This window comes from Apis dorsata, unplaced genomic scaffold (genome assembly GCF_000469605.1).
Source record: "Apis dorsata unplaced genomic scaffold, Apis dorsata 1.3 scaffold_1093, whole genome shotgun sequence".
NCBI classification, from domain to species: domain Eukaryota; kingdom Metazoa; phylum Arthropoda; class Insecta; order Hymenoptera; family Apidae; genus Apis; species Apis dorsata.
This window is the reverse complement of record NW_006264191.1, coordinates 201,657-216,835: the sequence shown is the minus strand read 5'-3', so window position 1 is coordinate 216,835 and position 15,179 is coordinate 201,657. Positions and strand designations below refer to the sequence as shown.

The 15,179-nt window shown below is 22.4% G+C and overlaps 3 protein-coding genes across 13 annotated transcripts in view; 1 reads left to right on the top strand and 2 right to left on the bottom strand.

Moving 5' to 3' along the window:
• LOC102682011 (BRISC complex subunit FAM175B-like) overlaps nucleotides 1-3,107 on the top strand; it is a 4,261-nt gene extending 1,154 nt beyond the window's left edge. The window contains exons 1-7 of one of the 3 annotated variants that reach the window (XM_031514666.1): nucleotides 600-617; nucleotides 980-1,152; nucleotides 1,322-1,412; nucleotides 1,486-1,798; nucleotides 1,873-2,013; nucleotides 2,144-2,462; nucleotides 2,599-3,107. In XM_031514666.1, coding sequence (XP_031370526.1) covers nucleotides 1,066-1,152; nucleotides 1,322-1,412; nucleotides 1,486-1,798; nucleotides 1,873-2,013; nucleotides 2,144-2,462; nucleotides 2,599-3,021 — 1,374 coding nt within the window. In that variant the 5' untranslated portion in view covers nucleotides 600-617; nucleotides 980-1,065 and the 3' untranslated portion in view covers nucleotides 3,022-3,107. Of the gene's footprint in view, nucleotides 1-599; nucleotides 618-689; nucleotides 898-979; nucleotides 1,153-1,321; nucleotides 1,413-1,485; nucleotides 1,799-1,872; nucleotides 2,014-2,143; nucleotides 2,463-2,598 lie in introns of those variants that run through there. The other 2 variants (XM_006624680.2, XM_006624681.2) reach the window with 2 other exon arrangements.
• A 291-nt stretch (nucleotides 3,108-3,398) lies between these two features.
• On the bottom strand, nucleotides 3,399-6,787 carry LOC102670784 (Hermansky-Pudlak syndrome 1 protein homolog). 3 transcript variants are annotated; one of them, XM_031514665.1, is made up of 8 exons: nucleotides 6,380-6,787; nucleotides 5,818-6,083; nucleotides 5,274-5,743; nucleotides 4,576-5,203; nucleotides 4,336-4,480; nucleotides 4,168-4,281; nucleotides 4,003-4,088; nucleotides 3,399-3,878 (listed from the first exon to the last, which is right to left on the bottom strand). In XM_031514665.1, exons 1-8 carry the CDS (start codon nucleotides 6,497-6,499, stop codon nucleotides 3,749-3,751), a joined length of 1,959 nt encoding a protein of 652 aa, XP_031370525.1. In that variant the 5' UTR covers nucleotides 6,500-6,787; the 3' UTR covers nucleotides 3,399-3,748. The 3 variants fall into 3 exon arrangements, with proteins under 3 accessions (XP_031370525.1, XP_031370524.1, XP_006624745.1); XM_031514664.1 differs by having other exon boundaries at nucleotides 3,399-3,926; nucleotides 4,336-4,474; XM_006624682.2 differs by having other exon boundaries at nucleotides 3,399-3,926; nucleotides 6,380-6,786.
• Nucleotides 6,788-10,704: 3,917 nt separating this feature from the next.
• Nucleotides 10,705-15,179, bottom strand: part of LOC102670919 — a 34,959-nt gene continuing 30,484 nt past the window's right edge. For all 7 annotated transcript variants that reach the window (XM_031514654.1, XM_006624683.2, XM_031514653.1 and 4 more), the window contains one exon: nucleotides 10,705-11,250. In XM_031514654.1, coding sequence (XP_031370514.1) covers nucleotides 11,135-11,250 — 116 coding nt within the window. In that variant the 3' untranslated portion in view covers nucleotides 10,705-11,134. The remainder of the gene's footprint in view (nucleotides 11,251-15,179) is intronic.

Here is a 15,179-nt window from a genome sequence, read left to right as displayed (position 1 = left end):
AGGCGCTGCGTTCAGGTCGCAGTCCACTCTGTGGGCGTGGGTTCGAATCCCACTTCTGACAAATATTTTGTATATTCAAAATTATAATAAATTGTTAGGAAATTGAACAATGAGAAGACATTTTATTTATTTTTTATAGATTTTACAAAATTTTACTATATAAATATTTAAATTAAAAAAATGCAGAAAAAAGCAAATAGTGATTATTTAATTGATTGTTTAATTTATATTTATATAATATTTTAAATAAGTACTGTAAATAATTTAATACAGTTATCGTAAAATATTGACATCTTATAATGTTTATTCAAATTGATTTAATATATAAAATTTTTATATATATTCGTAAAAAATAGTTTACTGAAGGTAATTCATAAATATTGATAAAAATCACTGAAGAAAATATTTTTATTTTCAAATTTAAATTAATTTTCTTGTTTCCTGTTATGCCTGAAATTCCTACTATTTCCTATCACAAATACAAATTACATTAGTTGATTATGAGTTTGTATGTATATATTTTTTTCTTAATTTAGAAATGATATAAAAAATAATATATGTGTACCATATATCAATTTAATTTATAATAAAGGAATTAAAAAGATATAAATGAATATGTAAGCAATAAAAAAATTTTATTTTGATTTTCGATTGTTTATTCGTTATATTAAATGATCTTTTATTTTGATGGAAATATGTGAAAGAATTTTTATTTTAGTAATTTTATAAAATTTATATTTATAAAATATATCTTAATCTTTATATTGTAATCAATAATTATAGAATTATTTTAGTAAAAGATTGATTGTGACATAATGTCAACATAAACATTATAAAGCTATTTTAATATTGACGCATTAACTAACAATCGCAACAGTTCTATAGTGGAAATGTGTTGTAAAATCTTTTTAAATTTCTAATCATTATCTAAATTTATTCTAATATTATAATAAAAGGACAACATGAATTATTGTTACAGATATATGTGTAATGCAGCAAAACTACGAAATATAACAATAGAAAATACAAGCAGAATTATAAAACGGATAACAGTTAATTGTCAACATGGCGGATAGTGATTTTCTCATTACAATTTCAGGTCCCGCTTTGTCATTATTGTTTTATGAAAATGTTCGTAGTAGCGGAGATCAGGTGAGAAAGTTTTTTCTCTTCTTTGTTTATTATTAATAATTTTGTATTTTAATATGACAATTCGTATTTAAATTATGAAATTTAATATTTTAACCTCAATAAAATCTAACCTTATAAACAGGAAAATTGAAAACACCGTAAAAAAATATATTGATTCTTTATATTTTAGATGGGCTTTTTACTAGGAGAAACACTTGAATTTCATATAAAAACATATACAGATTTAGATAATCAAGTAGAAACAATAAAAATATACAATAGTAAGTACTAGATTGTTTATATTTCATTGACGCAAATGTTTTTAGCATTACAATAATATTTTGACATTTCTAGACATTGAAGCTGTTGTAACTTGTCCATTACCTCATACTTTACATAATTCTCTTGGCAAAATTAATAAAGAGAAGTTAAAGGACTTTTTACGTGACAAGAGTAAACAAGTGATAGGTTGGTTTCATTTCAGGCGAGATGTAAGCTTGGTGCCTACATTCAGGGATAAATTATTACATAAAGAATTTGCCTCATATTTTTGTAATGACAATGGTTCTAAAAATGAGTTTTTTGTTACTTGTTTGTTAAGTTCTTCAACAAGTAATGAAGGGGGAACTTATAAATTCAAACATGTCTTCTTAAGACATAAAAGAGGGTATGTTTTTCAATGAAATTTTTATATATAATGTTTCTTTAAAAATTTCATTTTTGTAAATAATTTGATTACAGAACATTTGAACCAGTTCCTTTACGGATAAGTAACTTAGGAAGTAATTCATTTGCACATGAAGGTTCAGATTATAAACCTACTCCTACCAAAAAATCATCTGATGTTCCAGATATATTTACTAAATTTATAGAATCTTTAAAGTAAATAAGTAATATATAATATAATATAACATATATATAATATATTTAAGATAGAGATACAATTTGAAATTTTTAATATTCACTTATATATTAAAAAATATTCTTTATTAATTGAAACTATTATTTTCAGTTTGGATTTAACAAAGACATCTGCAGTTGAATCTGCTATCAGTATACAAAAAGCAGCTGAGCAACATTTGAGTCAATTAATACCAGAATTATGTAAATCTGATCTTGAAGTAGCAGAGCTTGAAAAACAGGTTAAGGAATTTATGTTTAGCAAAAAGGCAAAAGTTAATGGTAGTCAAACTTATGAAGTTAAAAAAGATGAAATTAATGAAAGAAAACCAAAGTCAGAATCTTCAGATGAATCTTCAGATGATACTTATCAGGAATGTCGAACCAGGAATGTAGATCCAGAAATATTCAAGGATCATTCTATTGCAACTGTATGTATATATAATTTATGTATTATAATTTAAATTAATTTTGTTTATTTATAATAAATTAATGTATATATATATTATAAGTAATTTTATATTTTTTAGATACATAATTATATACATAATTATTATTTTATTTCAGAGTCAAAGTACTCATAAACTTAGAAATACAATATATATTGAAAAAAATATTAATCAGAACAAATTAAAAAAGTCATCTACCACAAGCATAATAAATAGTCCCAGTCAGGAACCATCACCATTTCTAAATTCAGAAATAACAGAAAATGTATTTAGTAAGAGCAAACGTCTTTCCAATGTGGATTCAGAAATTGTGAAAGAATCAATTTGTAAAAGTGACACAAATATGAGTGGTATTGGAAGAGGTAGAGGCAAATCGATGCATGATGTTTATTCAGGATTAAAAAAAGCTAAAAGGACTTCAGGTTCAGAATCATCTGAGACAAATAATGTACAAAATACTTCTTTGCAAACATCTTATAGTCAAGTTACAAAGAAAAAGGTAGAGAATGTTCGTAAATTGGATGTAACTGATAACCATTAAATAAAAGTGGTTCTTATATCTTTAGTTTACTTCAAAAGCTTTATAACAACTTATATTTAAATTTTGAAACATTTCCTGCAAAAAAATCAACAAAAATTTTAGCGCTTGTGCTACATTTATTATGTGTGTGGTGCAATGTAAATATTTATATATTTTAAAATATAAACTGACTATATATGCATATTGTATAATATGGAAGATCGTTTCTAGTAAATTTTAATCTTATAAAGATATAAAAAAACGGTATTGTATGATGTTCATAATATCGAATCTGTGTATTATATGAAGTGGAGAGGCATCATAGACTGAAGTACCGAATAGGTTTTAATACGCATTTTTCGAAAATTTTATATTTAAAAAGTATACTATCATTCATATTATTTTTTGTACTATTTTAATAACAAATCTATCCAAATATATTTACAATACTTTATATTTTTAAATTAATTATGAAATTCGGAAAGAAAAATACATTCTTTTTTTTTTGTACATTTTTTAAGTTGTATCATTTCATTTTTAAGTATTTAATGTATAAAATAAATACAATAGTTTGCATCATTATTTTGTATAAATAACATATTAACATGTTGCATATATTAAATACTTGTAAATAATTAAAATTTTCATAAATAATTTTTTTTTTTAGTATTATAATGTATTATAAGATATTCGCGCAATAAGAACTTCACTTTTTTTATTTTTACACAAGTATTTTAAAGGAATGTTATTACAATATATCAGCTGGATTATTTGGAACACCTGTAACTTCCCATATTGTTGCTGCAAGTCTTCTTGAATGTTCTAATACACATGAAGATGTTGCCAATCCAAGATGAACACAATAAAGTTCATAAATTCTGATTTTATTGATGGATAGTTTAGGGAAACATGTCTCAGCTAGTTTTCTAATCAGCAAAATTGTATAATACATAAAGTAAAAAGCCACATGAAAACAAATATTTAAATATAAGTAATACAGACCTGTAATAATCGCCACAAATTATTCCTGGTACTGGAAAATTTTTCATTATATGATTCAAATAAACTTTATATTTTAATGGTGATCCCTAAAAAATATATAATAATAATAATAAATAATAATATCAATGCTATGATTTTACACACACTTTAAATTTATTTACTCACAGAACTATCCTCAAACCATAAAAAATAAGCATAATTAAATGTTGTATCCTTCCACATAACTGATAAATGTCCTTCTTCTAAGTGTATTCTGCTTTGTTTAACCATATTCCATATCTGCAAAAGTAAATTTTTAAATAATTCATTAATTTTTAATTTTCAATAAATTACCTTTTTTGTTGTAAGAGCAAGAGTTTCAGGATTTGTGAAATCTAATGTTGGAGCAATCAATCTATGAGTGATTCTATCTATGTAGATAAAATGCACAAGGCCTGGAAATTCTTCTAGATATTTGTTGATTGTTAGGGAAGTTCTCGTAGATTACATGGCATTAAGGAGGTATATTTGATTTATTAGGGAAAATAAAAAAAAATAATACAAATGTATATATAAGTGATTACGAAAGGATATGATCCAAGAGTAAAATTTTTCAATGCTTTTACTTTAAGAAAATCGCTAAAATCATTTAATTTTTGTCGAACGAGTTTTCCTACAGTTGTAAGTACATCAACACCTTGTTTTAAAAAATTTTTATCGAAACACGTTAGTCGATATAATTCTTTCAAATTATCCATAAATCCAGAGGTATTTGATTCAATTTGAAGAATAGATTCTGAATCTCGAGATTTTAATAAATCTATATATTTTTTTCGAACGAATTCCCATTTTGTCTGTAATCTTCTTTGACACATATCAACATCATTACTGATATTACCTCTATTTTTTTTAATTCCATCTAATGTTTTTTTCATTGCTAAGTCAAAATTTTCAAATGCTGGTCTTAGTTCATCGATATCTCTTTGGAGTTGCAAACCATTTATAATATTTAAATAATGGAAACTATCATATAATCCTGATGATGTAGCAAGATTAGTAATTTCTACTATCATTATGAGATTAATACCATCTGCTAATTCAAAAATGTGAACTGCATTAGCTGTATAATCATGCTCAGTTCCAAGTAAAATTAAATTACTATACAATTCATCATCCATTAATGAATAAAGACCTTCGTTGATAGAAGATTCTCTTGATCCTCCTACAATAAAATAACATATTAACATATAACATTATAACAAATGAATATTTTATAATAGTAAAAACCATACTAAATAAATTTGTAATATCTTCTGAAGTAGGATTTGCAAGCTTTGTTCCAAAAGTTATTTGCTCCTCTTTAGAAGAACTGTTTTCAGGTAAAAGAATGTCAATACAATCATCATTGTTACTATTTATTCCAGATTGACTATCCCCTTTTTTTCTCTGATTAACTACCCAACACATAAGCATCATCAATAATATATCAGAAGCATATAAATCATGAGCATTTTTACTAGAATACAATGAAAGAAATTTTTGTTCCACTAATATCAAGATGTGTACATTAGAAAATTCAGATTGTGCCTTTAATTTATCACAAGCATCGTGCAATACTTTTAGTATTGCTACACCTAAGTCTGTATTTATTGATAACTGTTCTATTGCTTCTGTAAGCATACTTTGTTCACAATTTCTTAAATGCATCCATGCATCTAATAAATTAGAAACTAAACAGACTTTTTGTCTGTTTATCTTTAATCTGGAATTAAATTATTTATTATAATATCATATTTTTTGTTATAAACAAATTTTCTAAATATTATTTTAACTTACACTGCAACATCTGGTCCACAAACATGCCTTACGATTGCCACATATACTCCTAATGTTCTTTTCATTAATTCTACTTCATCCATAGATATATAAATAAAAGTATATCCCATAAATTCATCAAATACCATATTTGTACCATCATGACATCTCATTGAAGTATAAGAATTTCCAAACTGAGAAGCCATTACATGTTGAGATGTAACAATAGGTGAAAATAATTGCATTATGATATTTGGATTTAAAATTGAATCCTCATTATTTTCATCCTGTATAAAACATATAAAAATATATTAATAATTTTATAATATTAATTAATATCATAAAATAAGGATTTTAATATTATTAATATTATAATATAATGACTAAAATTTTTTTAAAAAAATATTCATAAAATTCAGTATAAAATATATAATTTAAATATAGTATATAGTAGTAGTAGATAATATAAAATATTTAAACTTCAAATATAATATTATAATTTTTTAATTATCATAAAAATATATCATAAAAATCTTGTACTTTATACAATTTGAATTTTGTAAAAAATTTTAAAAAAACTTACCTTGATTTCAGAAATCAGTCCTTGAATTTTAGCTAATTTTTGTATATGATTTGCAAATTTTTTATTACATTTCATAAAAAGAACATCATTCAAATGATCGAAAATTAAAATACCCTTCATTTTATAATTTAATTATTTTTATCACTCTGTGATGCTATTAATCGATATTTATAAATGCATTAATATTTATATTCGTGTTAATTCGATTTATGAAATCATTATTAAATATCAAGCAATTATTTAATATTTTCAGTTATATATATCTAATCATTTCAATGACTTTTCGTATACAACTGCTTTTGGAATTTGTTTAATTAGATTTGCAATACAAAAATATAGGCGATGAAGTTGATTATCTACTTTATGTACTTATGTCGCCTTTCAATTCTACGCTAGATGTCCCTTAGTTGAAGATTGTTCTGCGCATAATTCGAATATATGTATACAAATGATTTTATCAAATAATTTTTTAAAATTTGTATAAATTTTATATCTTATTTTTTTAATACTTAAATATTATTTAAAACAAATTTTATATTATACAATATGTTATTTAATCTTAATTAAAAAATTTATAAGATAAATGTTATTAATATATGTTATAAACATATAATTTATGTATGTACGTATATATATAGTATCGAATAATTTTTTATTTATTTGATAAATTGAAAGTAGAATGAAATTGAGATAAAATCCAAAATGAAAATATAAATACTAATTATCTATATTGCTGGACTTAATATACTATTATTTCGATTTACAAAATAAAATAATTATTTTAGAAAAGAAAATAATACTTACCATTATATAGTTGCATAGTTACAAGTATCATTTAATTGCAATTTTGATATAAGAATATTTTTCATTTTTATAAAGAAATATATTCTTTAAAGAGGTTAGAAAAATTTTAATAAAATGTAAAGATATAAAGAATCAAACTTTTATTTTGATAAAAATTCAAATAAACAAAGATTTTTAGTAATTATTTGCACAGCACACACACATAAAATTTGAAAAATCGATTTAACAAATGACAACAGCTGCAAAAAATTTAAATAAATATTTTACAATATTAAAATAAAATTATTATTTTTTAACAACAAGTAACATATATTTAGTTTTTTCCGTAATTTGAAAAATTTATTTTTATATCATTTTAATAAAATCGTGCCTTAGTTTTGAACTAATTGTAAATACAAGAATATAATTGTTTTTGCGAAGTGCTTTTGTTAAATAAAAAAAAAAATATATAAATATGTAATATGAAGATTCATATAAATACAATAAACTCTTGATTCTAAGAATTAATAAAACAACAGTTAGTAAGAAATTTAAGAATTATTTAAGAATTCAAACTTTCAAGTTAATATCAAAGTTATAAAAAAGATCAAAAAAGATTATCAAATTTAAGATTTATAAATTTGCCTTCATAAAATCGAGAGTTTATTGTAATTTTCAACATCATTTTCCAACAAAAGTAATTTCAGCTTATTTAAGTAGAAATAATATTCGTATCTAACTTCATCATTATTGATTATTCAACACTCGAATTACTTGAACAAGTATTCATTTAATATTCCCTTAAAAGTGACAACACAGTCCTCAGTATATATATTATATTCGACTAGATTATATTATATAGGTCTTTCTACTAATTTTTTTTTTTTTTTTTTTTTTTTTTTTTTTTTTTTTTATATTTTTACCTATTTGGCATCCAGACGAAGACAAAACTGCCTGGAGCCTCTAAATACACATGTATAGTGTATCTAATATCGCATATCAATAGAAATAATCTCAATTCTCAATGGCCAAGTCAATTGGACACTATAATTACAATACAATAATAATTGCAATAATTTTCTAGATCTTTTTCTTTTCTTACATGCTACTATTTTGAAAGTTTCATATAAACCCTGCTAAAATTTTTTTTCATTTATGATGATAAATCCACTGGCTACCTATAATTGTAATTCCAGTATTCAAAAACAATTAGTTTCATGATATTTTTCAAGTGAAACGTATTTTGTTTTCAATATATGATAAGTACAATTAATTATAAATAGAATTGTTCGTTTGTCGTTTTAACTTCAAAACATAAAATATAGAAAAAGTATAGGTTATGTGCGTTGAAAGTCAAAAGTAGTCTTGACAAGTTTTAATTAACTCGTTGATATTTGTGCAGAGTGTGAACTGATATCACAATATTAAAAAAATACTTTCGAGTTTAAAAGTGAATCACACTAAACATTCGAAGTACCGACAAACATGTCTTCTATTCTTGTTTGCATAAAAAAAGATTCTTAATCTATGATTATTCTAGTTTGTTATTTATGATCAGGCCTATACATTTGGCGCATCGTCAGCGCTTAATTATGATTAATTTTTATTCCGAAATGATTTGCATTTTCTCATATTTAATAATACTTGCAATTTATATGCTATCTTTATTTTTCGATAGCATTGAAAATACATATGCTATTGATAAAAAATAATTTGTGCAGAATAAATACAGACTAATAACAACAGCAACAATATAAACTTAGAGATTTCTTTCGATGCAAATAATGTAATGTCAAAAAAGTTAATAATACATAATAATAATACATTATTCTTTAATAATTTTTATGAAATAATATTTGAAATATATTAAATATATTATATAGTTTCAATATTATTATAGACAAAAAACTTGAATAATCAACAATATACGTTCAAATTATATAAAATATTCTAAAATATACATTTATTCAAAGTAAATGTTGGTATTTCACTTTTGCAAAATATTTATATTAAAAATTATACTACACTATATATTATAAAAACACTGTGTTGTTTTTAATGTTGTTTAAATATATAAGTACCATCAATTTGTTAAATATCATATTGTCTAAAATTTTACGAAGTAAAGTTATATAAAGTGACACTTGTTGACATTTTTAAAGTGTATTATAATATTATAAATGGAAGCATAAATTAATTAATAATTATATTCAAGATTTAGAATCGTAATAATAATATTAAATAGCAACAATGCTTAGGTTAAGTTATCTTGCATAATTCTTATAGACTTTTTTCTATGGTTTCTCTTCTTTTTACTTTCAATTTAATATCTTTTAAATAATGAAATTAAAAACAGAATAATAAATTAAAAATAAATAATATTAATAATGAAAATTGTGAAATAAAAGATAATATGTATTTTTCATTATTATATAAATTAATTATGAACTGTATTATTACTCTAAATAAAATACTATTTTATTACTATTTATCTGTCATAGCTGCGTGATCAAACCATCATTAAAAATAAACATGTCTACGTATCAATTGACTTCAAACACGCACGCTTGATTTTTTAATTACTTAGAGAAACCAGAAACATTCTAATTTAAATAATAAGAAAGATAATCGTTTTGATCAATTATAGGCCTTCCTATTTATGTAATTATGTAGCAATCGATTATTTTATAACGCGCTTATTCAAATATCCTAGGCTCGGTTGCGTCAGACTACAATTTTGTAATTAAAGCAAAGCTTAATTTTCACAAAAATTTTTTGAATTTGAACACTCACTCATAAATATATAAAATATTATAATAATGAATATGAATTCTTTATCAGTAAAAATAAAAAAACCAATAATTATTTTATATATGATAAAAATGAAAATTCTCGCGTATTAATATTTATAAATATCCATTATTTTATATTTTGAACAAAAATATATAATATATAATATATATATATAATAAATAATATATAAATAAATAATAAATATATAATATATATATGTATATCAATAAAATATAATTTCTTTCATTTTTAATTATATTATATTATATTCATGAGTGAGTGTAATAAAATTTCTTTTTAGCAATGCATCTTATTCATCTAATTCATTATTTTTTTAATAAATTCTAATTTGTAAGAAAAAAGCGGCATCTTATATATAAATAAAAATGTGCATTTTTGCAAAAAGCAGGCAATAATTTCATCAATTATTTTTCTATTTTGAAGAATAGATAATCTTAAAATTTTATATGAAAAATCAATGAAATAGATGTCGCTTCTTTTGTCATAGAGCATATATATACAATTTTTAATGTTGTTCATGAGCATATTGCATGCGAAATATTTAAAATTGTGATATATTGGCTGCTTATTAAACAAATATATGTGTTTATCATACACATATTTTCAGTTCACTTATTTATATCTATAAAATATCAAAAGAAATAAAATTATTTAATAATACTTTTTTTTTCATGATTTTAAGCCTCATAATAATATTTTGATTTTGCAACAAAGATTTTTTCATTTTCTCTGAAACAAAGAACATTCAAACTATTTGAAAAGTAACATAAGATAATCTACAAATCTTTTTCAAGTCGTATACTTTTCGTAAATACACTTCACGACTTTTAAAACACGAAACATTCGAAATTTTTTTCACATTAACAACTCAAATGTGAAATATCCTCTTCATTATCAAATCAATCTGTTTATCAATTTCTATATGATTCTTCGAAAAATTATTTCTTTTCGAGATTTGCAACTCGAGAAATTGTTTCGATGAATCGCGATCATACGTAAATTTGGCGAGGAGTTTTTAAGTATCCTTTCAACGTGGACACACTTTTCTGAAACAATTTGGGAACTTTTATAGGTATTTTAGCACCAACAAAGCACGCTTCGCGTTCTGAACGTGAAAAACCATTTCGATCCGGCCGCGGATCGTGACATATTTGCATCTTATTCACTCGACATCAGTTGTACGCTGTCATCTGCCGATCTATGAAGTCGTCGAACGTCTGATAATGAACGAATCGGCGTTGGATGTAACAACGAGAATGTGTGCGAGTGGCGATCTGAAAAATTGCAACAAAAATACAATGTTTTTATCAGCATGATGTTATTAAATTGATTTACTGATATTACTATGATATTATTATGATATTATTTATTTTATTTAAAATTTGAAAAAAAAATTGAAAAAAATAAAAATAAATTTTAAATTTTATTTTATAGTACCAAAAATTATTAATCAATTTTTATATTTTCTATTATTATTTTTATATTTTATATTTTATATTAGAATATTATTCAAAAATATTAGCTTTGAATTTAGAAATTGAATTAATTCATTCTCAAAATTGCATTTGAATATTCGAGTTATTTTAATTAAATTTTATTCTCTCGAGAATTACAAGAAAATAAAGATCAAAAATGTATAATTAATTATAAATGAAAATTAATTAAGTGAAGATTTTTTTAGATATTTTAATTTATAAAATATTGCATAATATCTTAATTAATTAATATTTTTATTTTAATATTAATATTTTAATTTTATATTAAAATAATAAAATAATACATTATAACTTAAAAAAGAATTAATATATTAAAAATTAATTCTTTTTTAAGTTATAATGTATTATTTTATTATTTTAATATAAAATTAAAATTTATTAATTAATATAAATAATATTAAAATTTGTATGCAATATGTTAACGAAATAAATTTTAAACATGATGTAAATAAAACTGAAATATGATATAATAAGCATAGCTGCACTTTATATGATTGTAAATGTATTTTACATCAATATATTGCAAACTGCATGTTTTTAGCATGTTTGTATTTATTCTATTTTTATTTTAATAGATCTTGTTATATGGTTATATTTTATGTAATTAATAATTTTAAAAATATATACGTTATAAATAAATTAATAATATAATTTGTATATTAACAATTTTTCATTGAAGAATAATAATTGTATTATGATTATTCTTTTAAATTCAATGTAAAATATAAAATATAACTGTCTGACATGTTATGTTTCATTTGTAAATTCTTACGAATTAATTCCTCTTCATTGTTAATGTGTTTTTTAAACATCAAAATATAGTAAGCGATCAGGGTTATTGCCCCAGATAAAAAAATATGATGCTTCACGTGCGTGCATATGAATGAACAGGATAAAAAATCGCGCAATGCGACAAGTTGAGGGGTGATTAGATCAGTCACGCGCATTTTCAGTACTGGCGGTAAATCAACCAACATGAAAGAACAAAGGAAGTACTGATGATCATATGTCACGCAGCATTGTCAAGAAGTTTTATTTTATCTTAAATTGTTTTAATCTTTTATATTATAATTTATATTTTAATTTATATTTTTATTATATTTAACAATATATATTTTTTTTTATTTATATTTTTTATTTTATTCATATTATTAAATATCACAACTTGCGTCAGTATTTTGTTATATAATCATTAAAAAAATTGATAATAAATAAAATTTCTATTATATTAAAAAAATTAAAATAACAATATAATTATATGATAAAATGATAACACTACTCTCATGATATAATTAAAACTATTATACAATATTTATATTAATATAATTAATTCAAAATAGATGTCAACATGATTTAAATAATAATATAGATCATACTAATATGATATTAATTAAAATTCAATTAAAATGTTCGTATTATATATAACATAATATCAAAAAATAATAAATATTAATACTAATGCAACAATAATATAATAATATAGAGTTAATTAATATTATCTAACATTACTATAATATCACTATTAGCACAATTTCAATTATAATTCAACGATCTGTGAACATTTCGAGCATCCTTTTCAGCAATTCAAATCACAAGTTATCAAGATCTGAATCAAACCGGAAATAACCTTCAACAGAATCAAGTATCAACTAAACAATCTAAATGAAACTCGGTATAAATTATCTTTTAAAAAATCTAATTTCATAATAATAATAATAATAATAATAATAATAATAATAATAATAATAATTGATAATTTTAGGTCAAATTTAAATTAAGTAAAAGCAGATTGCATCATAAGGGGATGGAAATATTTTTCACCAGTTGAAGAGCCGATCGAAAGTCAAGACACGCCCACCATGCCACGAACCATTAATTTATGCGGGTTAAAAATAAGGTGAAATCGATCGCATCTATACTTCTGTGAGCGTGGCAAGCATCAAGGTCGCAAGATAAGTGTCCACCGCGAATATATGAATTCATTAATGTTCCAAAGAAGCCTATTCCCTGATTTCCATATTCATCCGCCATATTGCCCATAGAACTTTTAAGCCGTATTTTCAAGGATTCAAGAGTTCATATATGAATTTGTGTGGATATATTGATGTAATGGATCGAAAGATAAATGAAATATAATTATTAAGTATAAGAGTTGTTAAAATATGATAGGATATAAAATATAAGAGTCATAGTAGTATAAATTAAAATTTTCAAAATTCGAAATATAATCATATATCTAAAAATTGAAAAAATTTAATTCCTTTTGAATTAAATTTGAATATTGCTGCTGTTTGCATTTGCATTACTATGATTCTTCTAGAGTTTGATTATAGAGTTGATTATAAGTTATAACAAGATCACAAATTAAAACATAAATGATTAATATAGACACACTCAAAGTTAAATCTTGAATCTTATATTGCAAATGCCATTTATAAATTGGATATTTGAAATTTTTATATAGTATTTTATGTGAAATAAAATCTACTTTTCTTTTAATTTAATGATGATACAAACTAAAAATGAAGAATAATATCAATAAGAATAAAAAAATGATGATATTTAAATTTATAAATACGAATAAGAACTGAAATATGATTATGAAAAAAATTAGGATTGATCATAAGTAATAATAAATTAAATAAAAAATTTTAATCGATCAATATCTATAAACATTATTATATTGATAGATTGATCAATTGTATATGTGTGTATATGTATATAAACTATATAAAATAACTTAAGGTACTTATGTGAGAAGAGTTTTAGAGTCTGTATTCTCTCCGCGTTAAAAAAGATGCAGGTTCTATTTAGATGGATCTATATAGAGTGACCTTGGATATGGCCTTGATGCCTCCACCTATCGATTTTTCTTTATGAAATTCTAATGAGACACTCGATTTATTTCAATTTACAAGTGGCTTCGATTTTGTCCGTTCCGCTTAATTCATTTTCCGTGTCGTGTATCATTTTGGGGATTAAAGCATGGCAATTCATGTGTGATGTATAATTAATAATCCATGTATGCTTTTGCGTGAATTAAGATATTTCCATATATGACTATGATTCGATTATTTACAAATTGTGGATGTTTATGGAAACTTATGCTTATAAACATATCTATATTTATGTTTTTATAAATGCAATATATTCTAAATAGTAATTTGTTTAATTTATTAAATATTACAAACTTTATCTTATTTAAATTTTTATAAATATATAAGCTTCCACAATATTATTTTTTATTAATATTTTTTTTTTGCTAATATTTTAAAGATGACATTTTTAAATAATGTTAGCAAATCTAAATAAAGTACTATTTTAGGAATAGAAGTATTATTAGTAAATTAATTAATTAAAAAAATATTAAAAAATAAAATAGTAAATATCAAACAATATAATTCAAAATAAAAGATGTTAAATATCGATATATATTAGATGGATCATCAATAAGGATAAAAAAATTTTAAAATTATCAATATGTTCTAAAATTTATGAAAAATAATAAAACGTTATTTTTCATATAATATAAAAATTATAAAAATTGTTCAACCTAAGTGACCAAATCACGTTATTAAATCTTCTTCTATTTTCATTCTATAATAAAGTAATCACACGTGATTTTTTTGCTATAGCTATACAATACGGATAACAAATGGCGAAATCAAAACTAAAGTAATAGAACCAATAAAATTTCCATTAACGTC